Source organism: Moschus berezovskii, chromosome 2 (assembly GCF_049115385.1).
Source record: "Moschus berezovskii isolate FMDL1 chromosome 2, NW_MosBer_1.0, whole genome shotgun sequence".
NCBI lineage: Eukaryota > Metazoa > Chordata > Mammalia > Artiodactyla > Moschidae > Moschus > Moschus berezovskii.
In genome coordinates, this window is record NC_142461.1 from 2,566,782 (window position 1) to 2,580,646 (window position 13,865).

The window sequence follows — 13,865 nt, forward strand, 5'->3', positions numbered from 1 at the left end:
AAAGCTGAAACTGCAATACTTTGGCCACCTCATGCGACGAGTTGACTCATTGGAAAAGACTCTGATGCTGGGAAAGGTTGGGGGCGGGAAGAGAAGGGGACGACCAAGAATGAGATGGCTGGATGGCATCACCGACTCTGTGGACATGAGTTTGAGTGAACTCTGGGAGTTGGTGATAGACAGGAAGGCCTGGCGTGCTGTGATTCATGGGGTCGCGGAGAGTCGGACACGACTGAGCGACTGAACTGAACTGAACTGAACTGTTATAACAATGGATAACAGGTTAACATCGTTGAATCATTAATTCCATATCCTGCATTGCTCCGAGCACTTATAGGAATTCACTCATTGAATTCTCAAGACTGTGTGTGTGTACCAAGGCCCTCTGGCTCCAAAGTTCCCGCCACTCACATAGGACTTCCTGCCATCAGGGCTCACCCTTCCTTCCATCACATCAGGGGCACTGTGCCCCTGACACCTGATGACACGCTGGCAATCTCACCAGACTCAGAAGGTGAGCAGCCCGCAACGCTCCCACCAGAAAGACCACCAGTTCGGTTAAGGAAGAGACATTTTATTAGGTGGCGTCAGGGCAAATCCCCCTGCCACCTCACAGTACAGAACTAGCAGAACCAGGAATACCTCCGGCCTGCCCGCTGCCCATCCTGGCCTCGCGGTGAGAAACAACCCTGTTGGCATCAGGCACCCCCTGACCGCGGGCCACGGTGTGTGACTGTGCACTGGGGGAATGGCCACTCCAGCCCCACGGGGGCCCCACGCCAGCCGTGCCTGAGGAGGGCCCCCTAAAAACTGTCCCGAGTCGCCACTTACAATTCCCTGACCACCCAGAATCCACCCAGGATGCATCTGAGTGTCCCCCGATTAGCTGCATCGAGGAACAGGCCTCCGACGGGCCGGTCTGCACACAGAGCCACAAACACGTCAAGGAGAGACGGTTCTATAAGTGAGCCTCAGCCAGGCCGAACGGGGACCCGAGGTGAGGTCTTGGGGCACTGGGGAAGGTAGGGGCAACATCTACCTGGGCCAGAGGGCACTGAGCTCCTGCAGGAAGCACCAGGCCAATGGAGGCTCTCGAGGCAGGACCCAAGAGCTAAGGAAGCAGCAGGAAGGGCGCCCAAGGTGTGCCAACCTCACGGGCCCGACAGGAAGGACTGGCACCTTGGCAGGTGGACTGCAGCAGCCCCCCAGTCCCAGTGCCTGGAGACCCCCAGGAATTTGGGGGGCCTCTGGTGAGCTCGGGCACTTGGGAGTAAGGCACATGGGGTCTAAGGCGTTCGGTTGGGCTCAGGTACCCGCTGGCACGGGTGCATCTGGGCAAAGAGTCAGTGAGCAGCATGAACCAAGCAGGGCAGGGCCAGCTGGTACCCCCACAACCTGTTACCACAATGTGGCAGCCCTGCAGCCACCCTGGTCACCCCAACCCTGGAGACCCGGAGAAGCCAGGGGCCTCGGTGGGTGCGGCAGCATGCCAGGGCGCCCAGAGCTGCCTCCTCCTCCGGCAGATCCATGAGCTTCTCCACTGCCCCGCCCCAGGCCCCTGAACGCAGCGGAGAGGAGCTAGAAGGGGACTGATGGAGAACCAGTCAGGTGCCAAGGCCACGCCCACCAGGTGGGATTTCTAGGACACTGGGGGCAGGGGTGGCAGCCCTATGTCTCCTGACAGCATGATCTCAACCCAGAGCCCAGGCCTGACTCTAAGGGGCGGGACAGGCCAGAACGCAGGTGCGGGGCAGGGGTGCCTTGGCCCTAGAAAGAGGTTGCCCCGTGGGGAGCGGGGTGCAAGCATGGGGCGCGGTCAGTACACTGAGGTCAGTCGTCCGGACGGACAGGCGGATGGCGGTGGCACCAAGCAGGGCTCACTGCATGTACGGGTAGCGCCAGTCCCCCAGAGGCCCACGCGTCTCCTTGACGACCTGGGGCGACGTCCACCGCAGCACATAGTGGGGGCCGCCTGGCTTGTCGTTGGTCCCTGTGGAAAGACAGCTCTGTTTGTCCCCCAAAAGGTACAACAGCTCTGGGGGAGAAGGGAGAAGGGGCGGGGAGGAGCGGGCGGAATGAACGGGGCAGCAAACAGCTAAGCCAACCCCGACACGGTGGCTGGGGCTCCCAGAGCGCCTCTGGGCAGAGGGCACTCAGTCGGCGGTCAGGGGGCAGGAGCCGGTGAGCGGACAGGACGCCCAGGCTCCTCAGGTCCCTGCACCCCACCCGCAAGGCATGTCTGAGAGGCAGCAAAGAACTATGGAGGGCACTGGACGGGGAGCAGGGAGGCCTTGGTTCTGGCCCCAGCTCTGCCACTTGCACCGGGACCTCTGGCAAGTCCCTGCCCCTTGCCAAGCCTCAGTTTCCCCATTTGTAGACAGGAGGGGGTTGGACTGCAATGGCCTGGAATACGGTAAGTCATGTTTAGTTGCTAAGTCGTGTCCGACTCTTTCTGACCCCATGGACTAGGAGCTAGGCAAGAATACTGGAGCAAGTTGTCAATTCTTCCTCCAGAGGATCTTCCTGGCCCAGGGATCAAACCTGCGTCTCCTGTACTGGCAGGCGGATTCTTTACTGCTGAGCCACCTGGGAAGCCAAGATGCGGATGCTGGGACCCAAATCCTGGCTCCACCAGTTCCTAGCCATGCGCCCTTGGGCCAGTCACTTCACCTGCCCGGGCCTCAGTTTCCCCTCTGTAAAATGGGAAGAAGAAAGGCAGCCCGACAGGAGACTGCTGGCAGGACCCCGAGTGAGCCAGGGCCGGCCCTCCAGGCTGAGTCACTGGTGGGCCTCCTGAGCCTCTTGACAGCCTTGAGATGAAGGGGCAAGGGTCTCCCCCAGAACTCAGCCCCCTCCTAGAAAGGAGAGCCCACTCACCCGAGGCTCGGGCCCCCCCAAAGGGCTGCTGGCCCACCACTGAGCCGGTGGACTTGTCGTTGATGTAGAAGTTGCCAGCGGCATTCCTCAGCAGCTCTGTGGCCTCCCGGAGAACATCCCTACAAGGCAGGGAGGCGGTAAGAGGGCAGTTGCCAGCCCTGGGCCCGTGCCCTCGGCAGCTCAGGAACCCCGAGACTCCCAGCCTGCCCCTCAGGTTCCAACTCCGCCTTCCCCTCTTAGAGGCAGACGCAGGGAGGCAACCAGTGCCACGGAGAAAAGACAGGGCAAAGCCTCAGGTCCAGCATCACGGCGCCTCCACCAGACAAGTGCAGCGCCTGGGCCCAAGCCCTGCCTTCCGCCCTGAGCCCCATCAGACCGGGCGACAGGTCACAGGCGCTGACTGCCCAGCCCCAACCCTAGAGACCTGGCTTCAGCAGCCAGCAGTGCGGCCCCAGCATCAGCGCTTTAACAAGGAGCCTGTGGCCTGTCTCCCTGCCAGCCGGGGTGGAGTGAGGGGCATGGAGAGCAGCGAAGGCCCGTTACTGCTGGGAGCCGCGTCCGGGGTGGGCTGTCTCTGGGGACGGGGGACGTCAGGACTGGCACGAGGGGTTGGGGCCGTGGCCGCTCACCTATCCTGGGCGAACACTGCCCCCGTGAGGCCGTAGCTGCCAGTGCTGTCGACCAGCCGCAGCGTCTCCTTGTACTCCTCGTCTGGGTAGACATACACAGCCAGCACGGGCCCGAAGATCTCCTGCAGAGAAGCCCCAGGGTCGGGCCCTGCCTGGACCCATCCCTGAGGCCTCCACCGCCCCAGCCCCCTTCCCAGCCCAGCAGCCTGGGCCAGGCCTTGCTTTCTGCTGGGTTCTCTCCAGGATGGCGCCTACCCTGCCCACCCCACCCAACCTGGCAGAAGATCTGAGGACTCTCTGGCCTCCCTGCCAGCCAGACCCTCCCCCAGAGCCAAGTCCAGGGCCCTTGGAAGGGGGACACTTCTGCCAACAGGCGGCCAGGGGACTGCCCCGTGACATCACTCGGGGGGCTGGGGGAAGACCCCTGCCCATGCACTGTCATCCTGAACAACTGCCCTAACTTCTCAGAAACTCAGTTTCTCATCTGTAAAATGGGAACGATAAGCCAAACCTCATCTCCATCAATTTCCTGGCCCCCACTTAAGGCTCTACAGATATTAGAGGCTAAGAGAGCTGTAGGGGCCTCCGGGGCAGCAGTCAGTACTGTGATATCAGCCCGGCCAGCAGCATCAGGGATCTGGGGTCAGGAGGCCTGAGCTCAGGGCCTGGCTCTGCTCTCCCTGGGGGCGAGGCAGGCCCCTGGCAAGGTCACGCCGTCCTCAGCTGTGAGATGGGATGACAGCCCGGGAAGCACCCAGAGACGCTCCCTCCTCCCAGTTCCTCCCAGCCCTTCCCGTCCCATCACCTCCTTCATGATGGGGTCCTGGGGGTCCTTGCTCTCGACGATGCACGGCTCCACAAAGTAGCCCACAGAGTCATCACACTGGCCCCCGGCCAGGATGGTGAGGCTGGGCGAGGAGCGGGCGTGCTCCAGCCACTTCCGGATGCGGCTGAAGGACTGCGGGATCAGGGCAGGGAGGGTGTCAATGGCCAGCCGGAGGCCATTCCCAGCAGAAGCCCCCAACACATCGGCCCCAGATCCTGAAGGGGGCAATGGCAGGGTGCGGGGGTGGCTGAGAGCAAACAGGGCCTGGCTGAGCAGGGCAGAAACAGGAGTGGATGAGCAGGCTTGTGTGTGTGTGTGTTAGAACACGTACAGAAAGAAAAAGAAAGGGAAGTCACTCACTCGTGTCCAACTCTCTGCCACCCTGTGGTCTGTAGTCTAACTGGCTCCTCCATCCACGGGATTCTCCAGGCAAGAGTACTGGAGTGGGTTGCCATTTCCTTCTCCAGGAGATCTTCCCAACCCAGGGATTAGAACCGGGGTCTCCTGCACTGTAGGCAGACGCTTTACCGTCTGAGCCACCGGGGAAGTCCAAGAACATGTATACTTACACATAAAGATCACACAGACATACGTACATATAAATGTGTCTTTGGGTTTAAGGCCGTGAGTCTTTAGGGTTAGGTACGTAGGTACACGCACGCCTGCACTATATGTTTCTGCAATGCAGACCCACACATGTGCCTATACACACGTGCACACACGCACACACATACACATGTGTGCACGCATATACACGTGTGTGCACGTGCACGCATATACACGTGTGCACACATGTTGTCAGATCTGTCTATGTTTGCAGATGTGTGTGTGTGTGGCTGTGCGTTTGTTTACATGGGTGGACCTACGTGCATGACCCCCCACAGAGGTCTACATGAATGTGTTCATGGCCGTGCGTGTACCTGTGTTCAGGGGTGTGTGTGCAGGCGTGCAGGCCTATGTCTAAGTGTGCGTGTGACCACGGGCACTTCAAGGGGGCCTGGAGGCAGGGTGTGCAGAAGGCGAGCTCCTCTCTGGGTAGGGATGCTTCTAGTCCTTCCAGGGCTGGCGGGGGCGGCAGGGGCTGTGTGCGTGGCTCTCAGGCTACCCTGCTCAAAGCAGCAAATCTGGGTCACTCTTCCCACCTCCCACCCAGCCCAGGCCTGGCACCCCCAGAACTCCTATACCTTGGCATCAATCACGGCAGAGAAGAAGGTCCCAAAATCCTCTGCAGGCTGGAGGCAAGGGAGACATGGATAGAAAGGAGGTGGCCGCGGGCCCGAGACAAGAGGAGTACCCCCCCGCCCCCGCGCCCCCCCAGCGGCCAATCCCATCAGCCCCCGCTGGGCCGCGGCAGGAGGCCGAGCCACTCACGTCGCCCACTTTGATCCCGCCGAGCTCCTCCAGCAGCCGCCCTTTGATCTGCGGCCACAGCGAGCGGGGCGCGTAGAGGCGGGAGCAGGCTGAGCACTTCTGGCCGCCGTACTCGAAGGCCGAGCGCAGGGTCCCGCTCACCACGCTGTCCACGTCGGCCGAGCGGTGCACGAAGTGGAAGTTCTTGCCCCCGCACTCTAGGGGGCGGGAAGGGAGGGGCCGTGCGTGGGGCAGCGGGCCCCTCAGGCCGGCCCCAGGGCCCAACACCCTGCCTGCTCCTGCACACAGAGCCCTGCGAGCAGCCCCCGGGACGGGTGGAGGAGGCTGTGAGAAGCCGCGTGCCCTGGACACTGACCAGCCAGGCCTGTCCTCCCACCCTGCAGATGGGAAGACGGAGGCCCAGGCACGGGCAAAGGGCACCAGGGGGCATCAGGACCAGCTTTCCTATTTCTCAGACGAGAAAACTGAGCTTGGGGTTGGGAATGCTGCAGGCTCCCCAAAGCATGGCCACTCCCGGCAGCGGGCGCAGCTTTCTTTGAGCCTTCCCCTGACCCCCACCCAGGGCCACTACCAGGGCTGGCTTCTCTCCCCTCCCCGTCGTGGGGATACCCCTCCCTGGTCCCCTTGGTGTGAGGGAGCCCAGGGAATCATGCCACCACCCAGGCCTTATTAGTTTCTTCATTCAATTAAACATCAGCCAACAGCAGCTCGTGTTACAAAGCACTCACTACCCGCCAGACTCAGTTCAAAGCACTCCGTGCCCCTTTTCACGTGAAGCCTCACAGCAGCCTCCCATTATGACCCCAGTTTAAAGACAAGAAGACTGAGGCATGGAGAGGCTGAGTCGTGTACTCAAGGTTGGGAAGTGGTGCAGTAAGCAGCAGTCTTTCTCCCTCAGGGAGACAGTGGGAAGGAGCCTGAACTGAAAACCACAGACAGCGACCAAAGGGACTCACTGTTTCCCAGCTTAGGAAGGCTGGACTGGGTGTGGTGAGAGGCTGGAAGTTAGAGATGCTACAGCTGGCCCTGAGCAGAGTCACCTGCCCTGATACCCCTAACAAAGCCCCACCAGATTAAGAGGCAAACTATTACATACAGCTGCACTGGCCGTGTTTCTTCACACACAAGCTCATTCCCACCTCGTGGTCTCTCCACTAACCGTTCCCTTGGCCTAGATCTGGGCGATGCAACATAGCAGTCACGAGCCCCACGAGGCCATTTACATTCAAATTAATTAAAACTAAATGTAACTTTCACTTCCTCAGTCACACGAGTCCTGTTTCAAGCACGCAGCGGCCACACGCGGTGAGTGGCTACCCGACGGGACCGCACAGTGCAGCCCATGTCCATCATCGCGGAAAGGGCCACTGGACGGCGTCCACACCCGTGACGGTCTCTTCTCCAGACCTCAGCGAGGCCTGTTTCTCTTCGCTGTTTAGGTTTCCACTCAAATGCTCCCTCCTTGAAGAGGCTCCCCACCCTGGAGTCACAATCACCCGCCACACCCAGCCTCTGGGCGGCCCTGCCTGTCACCTCTTTGCTCTCCCTTAACGAGCCACAGCCCTTCTCGCCCCATGACATCACTTATCCAGCTGTTTACTGCCCGCCTCCCACCGTTGGAACAGAAGCCGGTGACCGCTGGGTCTCTGGCTCTCATCACCCTTGCATCCCCAGGCTCCAAAAAGAGCCTCTGCACAAACAGTAATTTCCTTGCTGCACGAGGAATGGATAAGAAATGCACGTTCTGAGCCGGAAGTGCTCTGAACAACCCCGGGCCCTGCCAGGGCCGGGGCTCCAGACTAGAGTGCTCCGCCCCTGCAGAGCCCCCCGGCTCTGGGGGCAGCCCCTCCGCCGCCTCCTCTCCCACGACGGCCGCGGCTGGAGAGGGGGACCTTACCTCCGGCCAGGCGGGGGAAGGTTCGGAACCGGTCCAGGTTCTGGGCCACCTGCTTCCACAGGTGTTTGAAGGTGCTGAAAGCAGAAGACAAGGCAGGGATCAGGGCACCGGGCTCAGGTACCTGAGCAGGTGAGGGGTCTGCTCCCCACCCACCCAGCCAGAGGGCGGGGCACAGGGTCAGCAGCCCCGCTAGAGGCTGGCAGGGGTGACAGCAGCAGTGATGGAGGTGATGGGGCACCAAGGAGGAGGTGGCAGCTGGCAATGGGCTGCATTCAGGACCCAGAAGGAGGGAGCAAGGGGAAGCTTGGTGGCAAGGTAGTGCAGAGAGGTGCCATGCTCCCAGGCCAGGGGACAGGGGTTCCAGTCCCCACCCAGGTGCACACAGCTGTGTGAGCTTGTGCCCACCACTTAACCTCTCTGGGCCTCAAGTTCATGCCACAGCTGGAATCAGGAAAGAACAATTCCACTGGGCGGGGCCGTTTAGGGACGGCTCTGATGGGAGTCAAGTGCTGAGGACAGTGCCGGGCACACCACGGGTGCCTGACGGGGCACACACACCAGCGGGGTCTGCGAGGAGTGCCTCGAGATCACACCCGGACCCGGGGACCGGGGAGGGTCCTAGGAGAGGCAGCTCAGGCCCCCACCTCCTCCCTGGGCTCCGACTGTGACCAACCTCAGCACCACAAAACAATAAAAATGCTAATCACCAGGGAGCTGGCGACACAGTAGCTGATACTAATTTATGACTTTCCCACCTTGGAGCCCGCTGCTCACCAGAGCATGGCAGATGGGGCCAGGCCTGCCCTGCCCGCTAATAGGCAGGGACCCGCGGGGCCCGTGGCTGGCAGAGCGGGCCGTTGGAAAACCACCCTCCTCAGCAATTCTAACGCGGCCGTCGCCACCTGGCAAACCTTGGATGGGGTGGGTGGGACCCAGAGGTTAGGCAGAGAGGGCAAGAAGCCACTGCGGGGGTACCCAGGACACCTGGGAGGCCCAGAGCAGAGAACCTGGCCTCTCCACCCAGACGACCCACGGGGACCTCAAACACAAGGTGACCAGCCTCTGGTCCATCTCCTTCCCGAGGCTCCCGGGTGCCTAGCCGTCTGGGGAGCCCACCTTGGGGAACAGTGCCCACCTCCAGCCTCGGGCCTGGCTATCCCCACTGACCCCAAACACCACAGACAGGCGGCCGCGCCCCCACCACCTCCTCACGTGAGTCAGCCCGTCTCTCGCAGCTCCCACCTCTCTACCCGGGTTCAGGCGTCCGCCTCCCTCCCCAGATCCTCCTAATCCATCTCCTGCTCCCAGCCACGAAAGACTTGTGCCAAGGGCAGCTAGAGCCATCACCTAGGTCAGAGGCTGCACATGCAGGCCCCAGAGGGGCTGAGGTTGTCCAGGCATGCAGAGACCCAGGGCCTGTCGGGACGCTGGGACCAGAGACCGCCCACCCGCCTCCGGCCAGTGGTGCCACACGGAAATGAAGGCCCCGGGGGACCAGGTTCGTAAGTGAGGCCCCGTTTGGATTTTCACATGAAACTGTCCCGGTGGTACATGCCTGTCCATCTCTATTAGGAGTCAAAGAACACAGAGTCACTGGCCAGGTCCAGCTGGAGAGCAACCATCTGTACTCTGCTTGAAACAGAAGTCTGATTGATTAAGCCACTCCCTCTAAAGGATCTGCCTGTAATATGGGAGACCTGGGTTCCATCCCTGGGTCAGCAAGATCCCCTGGAGAAGGGAAAGGCTACTTGCTCCAGCAGTCTTGCCTGGAGAGTTCCAAGGACAGAGAGCCCGGCGGGCCACGGTCCAAGGGGCTGCAAAGAGACAGACACGACTGAGCGACTGAGGCCGTCGCTCCCACTGTCCTGCAGGTGACCTTCCGAGGCTCCTACAACCCTCAGGATAAAGTCCAAACACCGTCACAGGCCCTGCACTCACAAGTCCAATCCTTCAAGAGGCATTTCCCTGATGGTCCAGTGGTTAAGACGCCACACTCCCAATGCAGGGTGCCCGGGCTGGATCCCTGGCCAGGGGGACTAGATCCCACATGCCTCAACTAAGACCCAGTGCAGTCAAAACAAAACAAAAACAGTCCCCCAGAGGCAGGACCCGGAGTGCTCCACGCGCTCACTGCCCAGCCTTAGCAGCAGCAGAGCCCGGCAAGCACAGGGGATCAGTAAACATCAGCTGAGTGCACGAAAACATGGCTGTGACCAAACCACGTGCTGCCCCCGCCCTCTGACCCTCAGCCCCTGCTGCCCACTCCAGGCTCATGGGACCGCGTCCACCTCCCAGAGCACAAAAGCGTCAGCCTCACGCCTCTGTACATGCGTCCTCCCCCCTAGACTGCTCTCCTCCACCTCTGCCCAGCCCACTCCTCTGCTTAGATGCCACCTCCTCCAAGAAGCCTTCCTGACTGCTCCTCCAATTCATTCCAAGCTCCCCTCTGTCCTTTCCAGGGACAGAGGTGGCATCAAAATCTGTATCGCCAAATACCTGTATGCTGCTTCCATCCTGTGACACTCTTTCCTGTCCACTGACTATCTGACCCTCAAAATGACTCTGCAAGGTAGGAATCAGCACACTCAGGGGAAGGCGTGGAGGCTCAGAGAGGTGAAGGGCCACTCAGCAAGGAGGCGGGGCACAGTCAGCACCTGGCCCCTGAGTTCACAGCCCCGATTCCCAGACAGGTTGGGAGGCCTGGGGAGCATCCCCAGGCTACCCTGCCCAGCCCTCCTCAGGGACTTACGGCACACTGCCTGTGAAGTTGATGCCACACAGGTGCTCTGAGCTGGTGACGGTGTCCCCGAAGGTGGGCCCGTCGGCTGGCACAAACTGGATGATGTTGGGGGGCAGCCCAGCCTCCCTGAGGACGCGATAGACAGTGTAGCTGGCCAGCATGGCAGTGTCGCTGGGCTTCCACAGGACCACGTTGCCCTGCCAGGGAGGCACGGTGATGACTCACAAGGCCAGGGGCGGCCAGCAGCCCTGATTCCCACCCCAGCCCAAGGTACTGCCATCCCTCAGCTGGAGCCACCAGGTAGGTCCCCGTGCAGGCCAGGATATCCCCTCAGTTCAGTTCAGTTCAGTTCAGTCGCTCAATCGTGTCCAACTCTTTGTGACCCCATAATCACAGCACGACAGGCCTCCCTGTCCATCACCAACTCCCGGAGTTCACTCAAACTCATGTCCATCGAGTCGGTGATGCCATCCAGCTACCCGGCCCCATTCCTCCAGATGCCAGGCACCAGGCCCTCAAAGTTCTTGCGAATGAGCTAATGCCCTGCCCTGTCTGCTCCCATACTCTGGCCGAGGCTCCCTTTCTCCAGAAGTCTGTGCCAACTGGTCCTGCCAGCACCCCTCGGGCAGGTCTGTTCTGGGTGTTTTCAAGTTGCTGGGCACCCACGGGGCGAGGCTGGGCCAGCGCGTACAGGGCTCTGTCTGCACGTGTTCTGGAGGAGGGCACGTGGGCGCCGGGTGTGTGCACGTCTGTCTGAGCACAGACGCACAAGGCCCGTGCACGAGCACCTCCCAGATCACCCAGCCGCCCGACCACTCAGCCCTCCTCCTGCGGCTCCCTGGGTGACCCAGGCCCCCCGAGGTGGTGGGAGAGCTCCCCCACCAACTCATGGGAGCTCACGCCCACCTTCCTCCTGACCACGGCAGTGGAGCCCTCCGACTTCGAGACCACCAAGACAGACCAAGCCCAAACCTCTACCTGTTTCATCATCTATTAGCCATGCAACCCTGGCAAATAAGTCACCGGGCGCAGAGCAAGCATTCAGAGGTGAGCCGTCATTATCCTCATCACTAGCAGCCCCTGCATAACACTAAACCTGCCCTGGGCCAGACCTGCCTGGTGTTAAGACGAGTCATAACACAGTCTCACTTGCTCTTCCCGACCCTGAAATGCAAGCTTTTCTGTTATTTCTATCTTGCAGGTGAGGAAATGGCCTCAGAGGAGGGCAGGGGCTCGCCTGAGGTCGCCCAGGGGGAGTGGGGCAACGCGGGGACCCAGATCAGCCTCTGATCCCGGAAGCCTCTCCACGGTGGCCAGTTGCCTCCTTTGTGTGTCTCTCCCCACAAGGGCGGGGCCCCAAGGCTCGAGGTGGCCTCCTGACTGTTGAGGGGGAAGCAGTAACTGGGTCCTGCCACCCCCGAGTCCGCTGTCCGCATCTCACCATCAAGGCCGGAGCCCCGGCCAGGTTGCCGCCGATCGCAGTGAAGTTGAAGGGGGAGATGGCCGCCACGAAGCCCTGGGGAAGGAGGGGCATTGAGGCCAGGCCGAGGGCTTCCTGCGGCTCCCTGCCCGCGCCACCCCCGGGCGGTACCTCCAGCCCCCGGTACAGCACGCTGTTGGTGCTGGGTGGCACGCTGAGGGGCTGCTCGCCTTCCAGCTCCACGGCAAACTTGGCGTTGAAGCGGAAGAAGTCGATGAGTTCCGCCGCAGCGTCGATCTCCGCCTGGATCACCGTCTTCCCCTGCGAGGCGGGAGGGTCCTGGGCTCAGCGGTGGAGGGCCTGCCTCCCAGCCCTCTCCCGATGCTGGAGCCTGTGCCCGCAGTCACACGATGCGCACGTGTGTTTGGGAGAAAGAACCAGGGGCCCTGAGTACTGCAAACAGGTCCTTGGACAGTCTAGTGCGCTCCGCCCGACGGCGGACGTCGGCCGCGGGGAAGGCCTCTGGGCGGCCGGAGTCGGGCCCTCCGGGATCGGGCAACCCCTCCCCGCACACGCGGCCGCCGGCGGCTCTTCGCCCCGCCGGGGACGGGGGGCTGCTCCTGCCTGCCTCTGCGCCCGTCCACCTGCCCCCGGCTCCGCGCAGCCACGAGCTTCCTACGAGCTGCTGAGTCTCACGTCAAATAAAGCGGCATCTTCCTTTGGTCCTGGAGTGTGTGTGCCCCCTCCTGCCCAGGCGTGGCTCACCTGGGACCCTGTGGAGACCCAGCACCCACCCGGGGGGGCTCGGCTCAATCCGGAGACACTGGGCTGGTGGTGGGGGTGTCGTAGCAGCTCTGTGCAGCAGAGGGCGCTCTCGCTACAGGCTGGCGACCGGGCGGGGCTGCGGGCGGGACGCGGGCGGAGCCTGAGCCGCGGGCGGAGCCAAGAGCCTTGCTGTGAAGTGAACCCTCGCCCTCGGCTCAGGAGCCTCCGTGACCCCACGCAGACACAGAGCAAGACCCAGAAAGAAAGACAGAAAACACTAACGTGTGATTGCTAAGCCCAAAAAGCTTGTAAAGGCGCAGCAAACACATATGAAGTCGTCATCACACCCCAATGCGACCTGAGCTGTAACTAAGAAAGGAACAGCATGTCGGGAGGGGCACAAAGGTGGGACCAGGCCTTTTGGACTGCTGAAGTCCGAGAAGTCTCACAGAGGAGGTGTGCCTGGGCTACACCTCGACAGTTAAAGAGTTCACGAAGCAGGGGTTATTCCTTGGTGGCTCAGTGGTAAAGAATCTGCCTGCCAATGCAGGAGACATGGGTTTGATCCCTGGTCTGGGAAGATCCCACATGCCGTGGAGCAACTAAGCCCGTGAGCCACGACTGAGCCTGTGCTCTGGAGCCCGGGGCCCTAGAGCCTGTGCAGAATAAGAGAAGCCACTGCAATGGGAAGCTTGCGTCCCACAACTAGAGAATAGCCCCTGCTCACTGCAACTGGAGAAAAAGCCCACATGGCAACAAGCCAATAAAAATAATAAAATTTTTTAAAAAATGTTCACAGGGCAGAGAAGACAGGGAGCATTCTAGCCAGGGGACCTGGGCCAGAGAACGGGGTTGGATGTCTGTGGTGTCCAGAGCCTGGCTAGGTCCAGACTGGTGACATCATGGGAAGGATGCCCTGGCAGGGAAGGGCACAGCAGCTAGCCAGCTGGACGGAGGTGGGGATGGAAGGGCCCCAGAAGTGGGGCTTAGGACTTGGGACATGACTCACAGCCAGACAGCGAGAGCTCGGTGGTTCATACGCCTAGAGTGAGCTGCTGGGGGTGTCACAGAGACCGCTGTGAGGGCTGCAGGGGCCTGACAGAGCCTAGAGGACCGCGCAGGGCCACTGTCAGTCCAGGCAAAGCACGACAAGGGCCTGGCCCAGGACAGGGACAGACGGATGCGAGGGGCTACTTACAGAGGAGGGCATGCAAACGAGTCCAAGTCACCTGGCCTGTAATATATATGGGTCAGTCAAGGCTATGGTTTTTCCTGTAGTCATGTGTGGATGTGAGAGTTGGACCATAAAGAAAGCTGAGCACCAAAGAATTGATGCTTTT

The 13,865-nt window shown here is 61.2% G+C and overlaps 1 protein-coding gene across 1 annotated transcript in view; it reads right to left on the minus strand.

The window, feature by feature from the left end:
* Positions 1–558: 558 nt before the first annotated feature.
* Positions 559–13,865, minus strand: part of ALDH4A1 (aldehyde dehydrogenase 4 family member A1) — a 33,410-nt gene continuing 20,103 nt past the window's right edge. Inside the window, exons 6-15 of the mRNA XM_088843057.1 lie at positions 11,932–12,081; positions 11,782–11,856; positions 10,350–10,537; positions 7,601–7,674; positions 5,704–5,900; positions 5,517–5,564; positions 4,312–4,464; positions 3,507–3,628; positions 2,878–2,996; positions 559–1,990 (exon numbers count right to left, since the gene is read on the minus strand). Of these exons, the coding sequence (XP_088699183.1) occupies positions 1,878–1,990; positions 2,878–2,996; positions 3,507–3,628; positions 4,312–4,464; positions 5,517–5,564; positions 5,704–5,900; positions 7,601–7,674; positions 10,350–10,537; positions 11,782–11,856; positions 11,932–12,081 (1,239 nt within the window). The 3' untranslated portion in view covers positions 559–1,877. The remainder of the gene's footprint in view (positions 1,991–2,877; positions 2,997–3,506; positions 3,629–4,311; positions 4,465–5,516; positions 5,565–5,703; positions 5,901–7,600; positions 7,675–10,349; positions 10,538–11,781; positions 11,857–11,931; positions 12,082–13,865) is intronic.